At 34.1% G+C, this 15,407-nt stretch overlaps 1 protein-coding gene across 4 annotated transcripts in view; it reads left to right on the forward strand.

Moving 5' to 3' along the window:
* The window catches only part of SMC5 (structural maintenance of chromosomes 5), a 62,859-nt gene extending 51,654 nt beyond the window's left edge, over positions 1 to 11,205 (forward strand). The window contains exons 19-25 of one of the 4 annotated variants that reach the window (XM_037494977.2): positions 2,582 to 2,626; positions 3,060 to 3,155; positions 3,612 to 3,716; positions 3,910 to 4,029; positions 5,601 to 5,780; positions 5,860 to 5,955; positions 7,423 to 11,205. In XM_037494977.2, coding sequence (XP_037350874.1) covers positions 2,582 to 2,626; positions 3,060 to 3,155; positions 3,612 to 3,716; positions 3,910 to 4,029; positions 5,601 to 5,780; positions 5,860 to 5,955; positions 7,423 to 7,566 — 786 coding nt within the window. In that variant the 3' untranslated portion in view covers positions 7,567 to 11,205. Of the gene's footprint in view, positions 1 to 2,555; positions 2,627 to 3,059; positions 3,156 to 3,611; positions 3,717 to 3,909; positions 4,030 to 5,600; positions 5,781 to 5,859; positions 5,956 to 7,422 lie in introns of those variants that run through there. The other 3 variants (XM_054689403.1, XM_054689402.1, XM_054689404.1) reach the window with 3 other exon arrangements.
* Positions 11,206 to 15,407: the final 4,202 nt, after the last annotated feature.

A 15,407-nucleotide genomic window follows, 5' to 3' on the forward strand; every position in this document is an offset into this window, starting at 1 on the left:
TGTGTTAAGGACTATAATGGGTCATGAAGAAATGCCCCCAAATTAGAGATATTTTTCTCCCATTTTTAAATCGAGTATGTATATAAAATAATTTTGCTTAGCAGATTTTCTCTCTTTTATCCTCATACTTGAGCACTAGTCTTAACCACTTAGCATTATATTAAACCATGGGTGCAACCTTGCAAAATTATTGATACTATAACTCATTTTTCTAATAAAAGGAGGCTTTTGAAGGGGGTATGGTTAGAAGATCAGGTATAGTTTTTCATGGAAATAAAGTACTAGTAATTATATGGTAGTTGAAATACAAGAAACAATAAATAGATATTTGGAAAAACAGATGCAAATGTTTTCCTCAAAATTAGGGTATTAGGAGTCAATGGAAGTTGAATCTTTAAGGAAAATGTCTGTTGGTAAGAAAAAGAGAACGGAGCCTTTTCTTGCTTCATTACATTTTATGTGCTGACATGTCACTGAGTTAGTAAAATAAGATGTTTCCCTTTAGTCCAAGTTCCACCATTTATTTTATAGTCCTGTGACCCTAAGCATAATCTGATAAGTAGGGATAATAAATAAAACCTTGTATATGTACCTACTCCTTGTTACGTCAAAATGAAATTAGGAAATGAATTTTTTAAGTCTGGGATTTATAAGGCATTTTTTATTTCTTAATTTAAAATGTTGCTCATTTCACTTTATCTTAGTCAAAAAGCAAAAAAGTGATAAAATATTGCTAATTTCAATAGATAATGAAATATGTACCTAAGATATTAACAAAACTGGAAAAAAATTAATATGGATTATAATTTTCAAATCCTCAAAGGTTTTGCTTTATGATGTCATACAACAGAAACCATAGAAAATTATCTCTCTGGGTAGGATATTTAAGGCAAGTCAAAATGTTTCTAAGCATATACTAGAACTTCTACAAAAATAGTTACCATAAAATGAGTAAATACTATACTTGTATCCTTAAGTATATCAGTTTTTCAGTATATCAGTATTGAGAAGTCACATGGTTTTGAAACAAAATTAAAAGATACTCATATATTTGTTAAAAATATATTACCTGCTATATGTCAGGCATTGAACGAGACAAATATACTTCCTTCCCTAATGAAATTAGTATTCTAGTTTGGAGGGTAGGATGGACAAAAAGTAAATAGATAATGGCAGACTGTAGCAAAAGGTACTAAGAGTGAAATTAAAACAAGGTAAGAGATAAAGTGACACAGCGATGGGAAGTTAGTCAGGGAAGGCTTCTTTGAAGGGATACTTTTTTTTTTTTTTAAAGATTTATTTATTTATGTATTTATACAAGCACTGGGTACAGTTAGAAGCATGGGAGGGTGGGAGAATTCACCAGAGCCAGAGCGGAGCAGAACAGGCAGACTGACAAAGTAAACTGCTGAGGGGGGGTAGCGGGCATGGCAGGAGAGGTCTGTGCGCCATGTGGGACCCTCGCCAGCAGCTGGGGATCGAACCGGTGCTGCAGAGGCTGCGGGCAGCTCCGCAGCCCAGCACTCAACCACTGCACCACCGAGGAGGCCCCGAGGGGATACTATTTTTAGAGGAGTTCTGAATGAAAAAAAGAAATCAGTCAATTGAAAATTTGAGGGAAAAGTATTCCAGGCCGGAGAAAACTGAAACACATAACCTTGCTGATGTAGAAGCATATTTGGCATGTTTCAGAATAGAAAAAATACCAATGAAAAGAAGGCAAAGTCAGGTCATGTAGGGCCTAAACCTTTCATAAAATAAGTTTCAGTTATATTTTTTTTGAGATGGAATCCACTGGGGGATTTTAAACAGAATAATATGACTAACTTCAGTTTATAAAAGAGCTCACTGACTGCTATATGAAGAATTAAGTAAGGATACAAGAATGGAAGCAAGGAGATTATTGCTTTGACCCACAATAGATTTTATAGTAGCATGGGTTAGGGTGGAAGCATTGGACAGAGAGACAAGTTTACTAATTTGAAGTATCTTAATGATGAAGGCAGCAGGACTTGCTCATGTATTTTAAGAAAAAAGTAAGAGAGAACCCCTAAATTTTGACTTTTACTGAAATGGAGAAGATTGAAGGAAAAACAGATTTGCTCAAAGTGGTGGGGAAGGTAGGTGAAATGATTTGTTTCATCTTAAAATTAAGATGCCCATTTGAGTCAAGTGATGATACCAAGTGAGTGTTGGGCACATGAATTAAAAGTTCAGTGGACAAGTCATACAAACAAGATATTTATATCAAATATTTAAAGTTCTAAAGGGTTAAAAAAAACTTTTAAAATTATTTATGTGTCAGGGCTTCACGATTCATTTTGTCCCTTGTAGCATATGAACTTTGCAGATTGTGCTAAGCAAAATAATATACTGCTGCCTCCCCTCATAGGAAAGTATCTGTTCTGAGTATCTGTCTCTGTGTAATGAGCTCAGAAAATAGTATTGTGGTCAAAATCTACTGTCAAAGTAATTGGATTTTCAGGATGCTTTTGTAGTTCTTCATAAGAACAGTATAAAGTTCTAACTTCTTGCTCTCTTTCAATGCCCCACATATTCTGGACCCATTCTACCAATTCAGCAAGTACCCACCATTCCAAATGGACACAACTCCTCACCCCCCATGGTATGCAGTGCTCATTCTTTTTTCCAAGCTTCTATCTCCCTTCTGCTTTGCTTTTCCCTAGCCATTTGCTTTAAGGCCCAGAAGATGAATTCTAGGCCTCTGAATTCTCTTTAACTATAGCTCCTGTAGCATGAACTGATACTTCTTTCTTTAAATTCCTTAACCTATATATGTACTGCTTATTTTAATACTCAACATCAATACACTGCCTTAAGGGGTTATCCCTTGTAATTAAGTATATACATTCTGTTTTCTTTTAAAAGTGTAAGCTTTTTGAAATAAAAAAAAATCCCTGTTTAGTATTCCTTGTGTGTAGCATGCTATTATACACATAGTAGATATTTATTACTCAGATTATTTTTCTTTTAACTCTTTGAATTGAACTGTTTTCATTTTACTATCTATAAAGATGAAATTTTTTTTTCTTCTCTAGGCGTTCCAAGATCTTCCCAACACCTTGGATGAAATTGATGCTTTATTAACTGAAGAAAGATCAAGAGCTTCCTGCTTCACAGGACTGAATCCTACAGTATGCTTCTTTCCCTATTCCCTACTGCATTTACCACCACCTTCCAAATGTGTGTGTGCATGCACGCACACACATGCATGCACACATAGTTCCCTTCAGTACTTGCCACCCACTCTGTACTAGAGCTCTTGGTAATAATAAGCTAGACAGCAGGAACAATGTGCTTTAAATGCCAGATTCTGAATCTATTAGAATTTTAAATAGATTCTTCCTGAGGAACACAGTGTTCTGTGCCTTTTCTTTATAAAAAGAATAGTTGGGCCAACCTGAAATGCTGCAGTTTCTATTTTTTCAAGAATAAAAAAATGGCATTTTCAATATAAGAACATAAATTAATTGCATACAAACAATGCAACACAATTGTCATCTTTAGTTAATGTTTTTAATTGATGCAAGTTTCCTATAATTTTATGCTTTGGTGGATTTACCTTAAAGAAATATTTTTGTCCCTGCCAGGTTGTTGAGGAATACACAAAAAGAGAAGAAGAAATAGAGCAATTAACTGAGGAACTAAAGATAAAGAAAGTTGAACTGGATCAATATAGGGAAAACATTTCACAGGTAACTGTTCAATCTTTTTGTCATATGGTTACCATAAATCATCTAGGAATATACAGTAATACAAAATGAAAAGATAAGCTTCTACAAAAAAATGCAGCATATGTTCTCATGACCAGAATAGATGAGTAAATTTATTTTATGCAAAGTTTTATATTAGTATGTAATAACACTTTTTGTGGGTATTTATTTGCAGGTAAAAGAAAGATGGCTTAATCCTTTAAAAGAACTGGTAGAAAAAATTAATGAAAAATTCAGCAATTTTTTTAGTTCTATGCAGTGTGCTGGTGAAGTTGATCTCCATACAGAAAATGAGGTAAAATTGCATTTGAAGTGTTTCCTTGCAAGTAATTTTAATAATATGCTAAAAGTACATGTAAAATATTTGCTCTAAGATTGTATTTGTGAGAATTTTGCTTACTAAAAAATTGCCTAGAGGAAGGAAAAGACCACTCACAGGATTCCATCAAGGTCACTTTTTTGGTGACATTGGAGATTAGTGACTAATATCCTGCTAACTCTTTATATATCAATTTGAGTAATGGTTATTCAGCTGTGATAAGGAAAAGCATTGCTTTATAAATCTACCACTACCCAACTTAGAATCATAAGCAAATTGGGAAGCATAACTAAAATATAGTATGACATCGGTGGTTTCCTTTAGGTCAGAAAATAAGGGGAAAAAAGGAATGTAAGAGTTCTCAATAAAAGTATTTGGAAATTTGCTACTAATTTCTTGAGCTATAAATTCATGCAGTACAATTTTGGGCAAAATAAAATTTTCATTTAAAAAACATGTAAAGGGGGCCTCCCTGGTGGCGCAAAGGGTTGAGATACAACCTATGAAGCTATCCAAAGCCACTGCAGCATGAGTTCGATCCCCGGCCAGGGAGATACCCATATGGTGCAGCAGACCTCTACTGACTCATCTACTGCTCCCCTCAGCAGTGTATTTCGTCAGTCTGTCTGGTCTGTTCCCCACTCTGTCTCAGGTGAATCCTCTCACCCTCCTGCACATCCGGCCTGTAACCCGGTTCTTGTATAGATAAATAAATCTTTAAAAAATAAATAAAAGATTTACATTTTTTTTTTGAAGATTTATTTACTTTATACAAGAGCTGGGGTACAGGTCAGAGGCGCAAAATTCTAAATTGCTTATGTGGCTTGCCTTATTTCTCTCTAGGTTAGTGCTGTCTTCAACCTTAAAGTTCTACTCATTAGTTAGCCTTTAGTTATTTAGCTGTGTATCTCATTTTTTAAGGTAAATCTGAACCTATTAGAAGTGACATTGATAAGTAAGCCTTAGAGTAGCCTCAGTTTTGGCAAAATGTATAGAACACTGAGTATACTCATTTCAACAAATATTTAGTCAATCGCTACGAGGTCTAGTCTTTTTACTAAGTATTATGTGTGTAATTTTGATTCAGTATAAATATTTTTTCACAGTACTTCTTTTTTTTTCCTTCTTAACCAGCTATAGAAGTGGGGAAGACTCTTGGCCCTCAGTAGCTGCCTCTAGTAGAAAATTACATGACACTTCATTGTGTACTCATTCACCTATAGCTTTAAAACCTAGCAGTTTACTAATTACAATAGATAGTGCCCTTCTATGATAGGGCTCTTAATTACTTCTAAAAATCCCTTGGGAAAGCCTATGGTATGAGGTTAAGGGAAAAATAACTCAATCTGAATATTTTCCTGAACTAAATATATCCTTAAAGACCTTAAAAGCTTAGAGATAGCAACTGGTTCTTAAATGTTTATTTTACTTTTAAATTACCACTAAATTTCAAATTTTTTACTCCTTTATTTGATTATTCAGTGTATTTCAAAATAACAGCTTTTGGAGAAAACTTACCTTTCATCAGTGTTTTAACTATTTTGTAGGAAGACTATGATAAATATGGAATTCGAATTAGAGTGAAATTTCGCAGTAGTACTCAGCTGCATGAATTAACTCCTCATCATCAAAGTGGAGGTGAAAGAAGTGTTTCCACCATGCTATACTTGATGGCACTTCAAGAGCTTAATAGATGTCCATTCAGAGTAGTTGATGAAATCAATCAGGTATAGTGGCTATCCTCTTATTTGGGTTTTATTATGTCTTGTAATAGATTGAAATGTAATCATTATTGTTGTTGTTCAGGGGATGGATCCGATCAATGAACGGAGAGTGTTTGAAATGGTTGTAAATACTGCTTGTAAAGAAAACACATCTCAGTACTTCTTTATTACACCAAAGGTAGGTTATAAACAACCTAGAAGCACTTGTATACTCAGAAGTGGCTTAATGATATAGCACATTTTGACTCGGTATGTAAATAGGACCAGAAAGACTCTACAAAAAGGAACTGAAAAAATAACAGTAATATTTGTTACTAAAGGGGACAAGTTCCAGTGACATACTTAATCAGAAACCTCATTATCAAGGGAAGAAACGTAGGAGGCATAGCATTATGTTCTAGAACCGTTTTCTTCCCTACTTTTGGCACTTGTTCCTCCTCTATTGAAGTTCCTCTTTTAGCTCTAAAAGATGACTGCAGAATGCAAACTTTAAAACTCTGGCCCTCCACATTTCCATGGAAAGGCCTGTCTTCACGTTTTCTGTCATTCTTTTGTTCACTAATGCTTTATCCCAGAGGAAATCATAAGTAACCCAACATCTTCTAGTCACACATTTACTTTGATCAAAACAGTATTATCTTTATAGAGAATTTTCCACAAGGTGGAGGTATTGCAGTGGACATTTTCTTTTGTTACATCTTGTGCTGTGAACTGATGTACTTAAAGATATATTTAATATGAGATTTGGTATCCATGAAAAATGTTATTGGAGAGCCCATCTTAAATTCAAATTTTTATTAAATATTATTGTAATTGTGTCTTTTTCCAGTGAATATCCTATAGAATAGCCATATCTGTTACTATAATATTGTTTACAAGCACCTTGGCCTAAAAACCAAACCTCCCTGTTACACACTTTTGAGGCTACCAATCTGTAACAGTACTTGACCATAGAAGTTGCTTGAGAAGTATTTGTGAGTAAATGAAAGTATCTATCCTAGGAAATTTCTGGAGGTCACATGCTTCTCCATACTTAGGAAGTGGTCTGATCCCATTTGGTGGTGAATATAGAGGCCTCCCAAGGCATGCTGATTATTCTTTAGACTTCAAATGTACTAATTCATGTAAGAATCACAATATGTTGTGAAATTCTTAATTCAAGATACATATCTTAAGAGTTTTGATATTATAAATAAAATATTTGTGCACATGCAAGATTAGAAAAATGTGTTTCTTAATATATAATATATAGCATTATAAAGTAGTACCACATTATTCTTGGGACATCCATTCCAAACCCCTCTGCCTGTCAGTGAATGGCTGAAACCACAGTGTTGATCCCTAATTTTTTTTATATATGTATATGTGCATACACACACACACAGTGTTTTTCCTATACATACATATCTATGATTATATTTAATTTATAAATTAGGCACAATAAGAGATTAACAATAATAAATAATAAAATAGAGCAAGTACAACAGTATACTCTAGTAAAAGCTATATGAACGTGGTTCCTCAAAATATATTACTGTACATAATATTTTCAGACCACTGTTGACTGTGGGTAACTGAAACCACAAAAAACAAAACACCACCTAAGACTTACTGTATGACAATCTGTCTGTTTTAATATTTACAGCTCCTGCAAAATCTCCCTTATTCTGACAAAATGACAGTATTATTTGTCTACAATGGTCCTCATATGCTGGAACCAAACAGATGGAATTTAAAGGCTTTCCAAAGGCGGCGGCGCCGAATTACATTCACTCAACCTTCACAATAAAAGTAAAGGGTGTGAGAACTTTGGAAATTATCTGTTAATATATCCTGTTTATAAATATGACTCAACTGAATAAAAGGAGATTCATTAAAGACTAAAAGATCAGTTGTTTTTGGAAACCTGCTGTTAAATACAAATAGGTTGTGAATGGAGGCCATGATAACTTCTTTTTATGGAACCAATATCTGTTAGTAAAAATTAAGTTTTCTTCAGTCTTTGTTGAACTTGAGTCTTAGCACTCTGACCCTCAGTCATTGGGTCCCACATTAAAATGTATTTCAAATCAAAGATGTAGTAGAAAGGACTATCAGTTAAGTTTAGCTGACATGGTAACCCTAAGCTTTAACTGCAGAGTAACATAATTACTTTTAGAGTCTAAAGATGACTCTGAATCTTAAGTCATATGTCATAGTTTTCTCCCAATGTTCTTTTTAATTTTTAAAAATTGATATGGAAATGTGTAGTCTAATGTATAGTAATAATTTTATGACAAATCTGTTCATTTCTTTCCTATCTCCACTAGGAAATGGAATTTTATGGGCCTTACCAAGTTTTATGAAACTTGATACTGTAATTGCATTGGTATTTCAAAGCAAAAAAAGTACTGGGTTCAACTATGTTAACAGGACTTCTTTGACATGCCACATGGTGGCCACTAAATGATGCAAAATGCAACCAAAAGATTGACACAGAATAAAATCAAGTGACAAGGGTTTTCAAAAAATAACCCTATAAAGTGTGTGTGGGTTTTTTTTAATTTAAAGTCAATTGTATTTTACATCTTAAATTTCTAAAAAACATTTTTATAATTATTTTTAGTAAAATTTTTCTTAAGATTTCATATACTGGTTTCTACAATTTATATTTGAAATTTCTCAGTGTTAATGTAAAGAGTGAAGGAAAGCATTGATTTGTTTCAAACCATAATGTTTCTATAACAAGCTTTTATGCCCTACCTTCCAGGTTGATCCTACCCCATTATCTTAGAAAATCTTTTATCTGTAGATGAGAAAATCATTTGTTTATCTTTGAGTTATACTAATTAACAGTGCCAAATTCTTTTAAAAAGTAAGTCTTGTAAGAAAATGGAGTCATCCAAGGACATAGCTTTACACAGTGTATTGGATTAGTGCCAGTAACGACAAAATTATTTTTTTTGACTTGGTAGTCTGCATAATTGAAGAATTGTACTCAGTTTGGGTTTTTGTATATTCTTAAATAGCTACTGAAGTTTATATTCTTATTAGGTCAAAAAATAATGAACCATAAGCTTATGTCCTCACTTGGACAATTTCTCTTTAAAAAGTTATTTTTTTCTTATACAGATTTTAAAAGAATCTTCTCTTAAACTAGGTCTAATGCATGTAGTACTATGAAAATATTTTAAAATGACATTTTTACTAGTGCGAAAAAGTCATGTAAACATTGAAAAGTTTGGTAACATGTTAGTAAATGGGTATTGTTACCAAATGTTTTTGTTTTCCACCAAAATATCTTTACTAACAAGTGCTTCATGTAGTTTAACATCTAAGTGCCGTCATTTATTTTTACAAAACAAGTATCTGTGAAAAAGAGTTTGAAAAATAGGCATATTTGAAAATAAAGCTATCAATTAACACTTCAGTTTGTGCCAGCACTTATTCCATCCCTTGTTTGTAAGCATATATTTCTATACTGAACAAAGTTATTATTTTGTTTTAAATTGAATTTTGAGCTATAAAAGATGAATAATGTTTCATTTTAATATTGATAAAATCATAAGCCTAGTGCATTATAGTCTCAGTCATGTAAAACTTCATATATTTTCTGTGAAAGTTTTAACTACAAATTATCTAAACTTCAAGTAAAGGTCTGATTAATATTTTAAACATTAATGTGACGAGCAAATATTTTTAATGACAAAATCTTCATTTACTTGTCTAAGGAGTCAATTAAAAGGTTTTTAGTAATTGCCTCTAGCTATTTGCTTATTTTCTTTGGCGTATGAATCTTTAGTATGCAAAAAATGTCATTTTGTCCTGCTGTTGTGTGTATCAGCGTATATGTATAAAAAACTGAGAATTGCTACTTTATGGGCAATAAATACATATTTTCATATTCTTTTGGTGTATGTTATTTTAAATGAGAGCTGTTTTTATACTTTGACCCTTCTTCAGAGTCATTTTGATTTTCAGATTTACTGAAAGTCTATTGAATGTCTACTGTTTACAGAACAGTGTTTGGCAATTTATCCATGTTCAAAAGGATAGAAAATTTAGTCCCTCGTCTGCCTGCAAGGAAATTAGAGTCTAATAGAAGCAGTAAACACATGAAATGAAGTTTAAACCATCTGAAGAAGCCATGTTACAAGGCAAGTATAAATATTGTTAGGTTGAAACCTTAGATTTTCTAACAAAAATTCCCCATAGCCCATGTTGTCTGACTTCTTACATTAAACTGCCATTTAAAAGAATTTTGCTTAATATATTTTTGAGTCAGGCAGACTATCACTTTTTTATAGACAATTCACTTCACTCAGTTTCCTTGGTGAAATGAGGATAAAATACCTAATTCACAGAGTTGAGAGGAGAGGCTCAAATGGGGTCAGACAGGTATCAGGACACCTAACACCATATATTTTATAAATGTTGTCTTCTCATCTTGTCCCCAGCTTCATTCAGCTCTCATATTTTAACTGTTTTGTACATCAAGGCCTGAGAATGTTTTATTAGTAAAGTTAATGTGCAGATTTTTATTCTGTTTTACTTACAGTCTCAGTTGTTCAAAGGACATAGATACCTATAGGCTTTCAGCAAGCCTTGGAGAGTATAAATAGAATTATTTTCATACATCTTGTTACCATCATGAAATTTGAACATGTTAACCTATATGATTTGCCCTAGAGATATTTATACCATCCATCTCATTACTTTGTAATCACACTATATTTAGGATACTTAATACAGTTTGAACATTTGGGAGATTTGTCCCCTTTGACAATCTGGGATTGATTTTTTTATTCCCAGTGTAAATATTCATTTATTGCTCCCAAATAAGCTATTGGTGATTGGCTAGAAGATTTAGTTGGTTTGGTTTGGTTTGGTTTTGGTTTTGGTTTTTTGTTGGTTTGTTTTTTTAAGCTAGTTTTGTGTAACCCCACAGAGAAAAAGCAAGGCTACTATGCTTGGCTTCATTCTAAGAATTGCATGTAAGAGAGCGTGGTAAACACCAGAAAGCAGACTAAGAACAACTCCAACTCTATAAGCCCTGGCTTCATCTGAGACTATATCTGTAACATAGATTAGCTGTTTTTAGGCATGTTGAAAACATGAAAGATCTTCTATGGATACTTTATGTTTCTGACCACTCTTTAGTTAGTAAACTTTTTTCCCCCACTTAACTAATTTTTTAATTCTTTTACATTGCTCTTCATTTTTTTGCAGTATTTGATTTGTCCTCTCAGGTGTTTGCAAACTCTTATTTTGCTTCTCAGGAGCATGCTTAACATACATACTTGGCATTCAGGTCTGTTTGTTTCAAGACTAAGATATGGGGATCCTGAGAGTATGGCCAGTTGGTGATTCCTGCCAAATATTCAGTAAGGAGTGGGTTGAAACAAATCACCTTAAGAAAAGATTTGGGGTAAGCCATTCAATTAATGTTATGATAGACTCATAAACTATCAATCGTCATAGAATTTTATTATTATTTTTATTTATTTTTATTTATACAAGCACTGGGTACAGACAGAAGCGCGGGAGGGTGAGAGAATTCACCGGAGCCAGAGCGGGGGAGCAGAGCAGGCAGAAGGACCGAAGCACACTGCTGAGGAGAGCAGCGGGCGGCAGGAGAGGTCTGTGCACCATGTGGGACCCACCTCTGGTGGCCGGGGAGCAGCCGGGGATCGAACCGGCTCAGCACTGCAGAGACTGCAGGCAGCTTCGCAACCCAGCGCTTAACCACTGTGCTACTGGAGAGGCCCTCGTCATAGAATTTTAAATCTTAATTTGGTCCCAGTGATCTAAGCTATATTAGATATCTATAATGTATATTATATGCAACAGCCCTGTACTATAGACACGATAACAGAAATTTGGAAATATTTAGGCTTTTTTCCCAGCTTTTATTAAATGGCAGAGATGGGCATGAAAAACTGAGTTTATTTTTTCCACAATACCATGGTGCCTTTTCATCAAGATACCTTGTCTTTTGAATTATTGAAGCTGTACATAAACAGTTCCTGGTTATGTAATTAACTTCCTTATGGGTAAGAGATTTCTTCAATATATGTCCCCATGTTAGGGTAAAAGTTAATTCTTTTGTAACAGAACCCCAAAATAACAGTTAAGATAAAAGCTTAGTCTTTCCTTAACAGAGCATAAGCAGTTGCACTGATACTAACTCCTCTCTTAACTCCTATTTAGTTGTTCTGCCATCCTTAATTCATAACTTTTGCATCCCTTCTCCTGGTCAGAGATGACTAGCAACTTCAGCTTTTGCCATATGTGTATCCAAACAGTCAAAAAGGGAGAAAGGGACAAGGGGAAGACATGACCACTCTTCAAGAGCATCGTCTGCAAGAGGCACAAGTTACTTATGAGTCACACAGCCTGCAAGAGAAGCTTGCGGATGTTCCCTTGAGCTATGTGACTGCCTAGTTAAACTCAGACTGCTCTGTTCTTCAAGAAAGGAAGGGTGAGTATAAGGGGGGAGTGGGCACCTCTGCCAGAGACCCAAAGATATCATTGATTACCTGTGGCTTATTGGCCGTGTTTTCTGAGAAAAGATTTGGTAATTTCCCATTATACTCATAAATACCCAGAGTTGGCACAGACTTCAAAATTCCAGCAAATATACCCAATTCTACCCTCATCCAAAGTAGCGTTCCTGAGCCACTTACCGTTTCTTCTTCATAGCATTTCTTACTACTTATTACATATCTTCTTTGTTAAATATGAGTTTTCTGAAGGCAGAACCTAGAAAAATGCTTATGAGTACATAGTAAGTACTAGGTTATTGCAGTATGATTGCCCTTTCTCCCAATACTGGTAGTGGTATGAGCATATTTATTTTGTTGTTCAGTTATTCAATCCTTATTTACATGTACTGTTAGCAAACATAGTTTGAGGAATAAAAACTATGGCCTGAATCTGATTCACTAAAGAAACCTAATCTACCAGTGCAAAAACCTAAGTTTAGCATAGATTATAGTTAACCTTGTTAATAGGATACAATGAAGGTCAATCTTAGATCATTCTGCCATGTACAGACATTTGTTAAGTATGATAAGCATGTAAATTGTAAATATAGTGAAGTTCTAGCTTTGTACCATTTGATGATTTGATTATATGTTGCATGAAAGGTTCACACATACCAGATGTGATAATGTTCCTTTAAGCATTAAATAACAAAAAATCTTTAGACCCACTGTCTAGGGATTCTTATACCCAGTTTATAAAATAAAGGGGAGTATCTGAACATTTTAGCCACTCAGTACATTTCTTGGGCACCTTTAATTTCTCAGTGAGAACTCATTTCTAACATGTTAATTACAAATCATCAATATAGTACAAAAACTATTTCTGACATTTCCCTGTGCTGTCTGGTATCAATAAATAGATAGTAGATTCACTTGTAATAGGTACCTTCTTAGAATGGGTTTTCTGTTTAGAATACGAAAGTGTAAACTACTGCCTAGACCAGCTGCATAATCTAGCATACTATCACTCTGCCAATGCAGGAATATTTTTTAAAATGCTCATCATCACATTGAGGAAATGTAAATCAAATACATAAAGCGATGCCTACTAATACTGTGAGAATGGTATATATATCAAAGACTGGGGAAAACGTGTTGGCTCAAGGGTGTGGAACCCTTGGATAGTATTGGGGTAGAAATGGAAAATGTAAATTGTTCTGAAAGAAATAGAAGTACTATATGATCCAGCAATTCCACATATAGGTGGAATTTATCTGAATACTATAGAAACACCAATTTAAAAAGATAATATGCCAGCCTGATGTTCATTGTAGCACTCACTGTTCACAACAGCCAAGACATAGAAGCAACCAAAATGCCCATTGATGTATAACTTGATAAAGAAGTTATAGTATATATATATATTTAACAGACTATTACTCAGCTATTTTTTAAAAAGATGAAATCTTGCCATTTTGACAACATGAACAGACCTGAGGTGATTATACTAAGTAAAATAAGTCATGAAGAGAAAAACATACCAAATGGTTTCACTCAATGTGGAATATAAAGAAACAAACTAACAAAACATAACTCAAACTGACAAAAAATGATGGTGACCAAAGGAAAAGGGAGTAGAAGAGAAATATGGTCATTTTGATAGTGATAAATGATAATTTTGATGGAGGGTGACTTGTGGTATATACATTTATCGAGATGTAACGCTATACTACAGAAAAATGCAGTATTGTAAACCAATGGTAATTTTTTTTAAAGGGGGCTTTATATACAATAAGATCTCCAGGCTGATCAATGAAAACAGCTGTGTGTGTGTGCTACCATTTGTGTTTAAAAAGGAAAAATATATACACAGATACAAATACATAGTTACAATTTCTATTGAAGGATACAAAAAAACTTTGCCTCTTGGGAAAGGAAACATTACTAAAGATCAGGGCTAGAGGAAGATCTTTTTAACATGCTTTTTTGTGTCTTTTGAAAATAGAAATCTAAATTTGCTTATTTTTAAAATCTTTTTTAAAGAGAAAAAAGCACAGACTTTGGACTCAAAGATAATTTGTTTGTATTATATAACTAGCTATGTGACTTTGGCCAAGTTATTTTCAAATTTTATGTGACCACATTTATAGAACATGAGAAAAACAAATGAGGTCGCTGCTGAAGCCAGTACTCAATCAGTATAAAATTTTGGTATCTGGCCTCCCTGGTGGTACAGGTGGTTGAGCACAGTGCTGTGAAGCTGTCAGCAGCCTCTGCAGTGCTGGTTCAATCCCTGCCGGCTGCGGAGATACCCACATGGCATGGGGTATCTCCTGACAGGTATCTCCTGTCTCGCCTGCTGCGCCCCTCAGCAGTGTGTTTCCATCAGTCTGCCTGTTCTGTTCCCCGCTCTCTCTACGGTGAATTCTCTCACGCTCCCACACATCTGGCTTATACCCCAGTTCTTGTATAAAAATAAATAAATCTTCAAAAACAAAAATTAACTTTGGTATCATTCTTGGTCTTCTTTAAAAATCTAATGATTACAAAATAAGCAATTTAATTATAAAATGTGTTATTGATCCACATAGGTTTAATAATTTCATTGATGGCCATATAACGTTTTAGTAAAAAGTGAAGGTTTGGAATAATGAGTACACAGTAGCTAAATATTTGTTAATTGTTCAATAAGTGCCCTATATTTCCGTTTAGGTTCAGGACCATCTCTTCCTTACTGTTAAACACACACCCTTCCTGGCTAATAATCATATTCCAACCTGGAGGGGGTAAGTAATAATAGTGTTAATATTTTAAATACCGTGGCTCTTGGGAATTGGTATTGAAATAGGTTAGGTTATCTTGCATATGCAGTCCTCAGTACTATTTATCTAAAACTGGTTACTCTAAAATTATTACTCCTGAGAGTATACCATCTAGTAACTTCCAATTACTCTGTCAAAGATTGTTACTATGCTTCAACTGTGAGGACAAATGCAAGTCTTTCCCAGAGTATGCAGAAAAATATGAACCATAATTCATTTTCTAGTCATGTTAAATTTACCATTCAGAATTTGATAGCCTAAGTAAAACAGCATTATTTTTCAACAATGCCTTGAACTCTTCAGGCCATATTCATCACATTCCTAGACCAGGCTCTTTCTCTGTT

This window comes from Talpa occidentalis, unplaced genomic scaffold (genome assembly GCF_014898055.3).
Source record: "Talpa occidentalis isolate TD23 unplaced genomic scaffold, MPIMG_talOcc4v2.1 talOcc4.7, whole genome shotgun sequence".
Classification (NCBI taxonomy): Eukaryota; Metazoa; Chordata; class Mammalia; order Eulipotyphla; family Talpidae; genus Talpa; species Talpa occidentalis.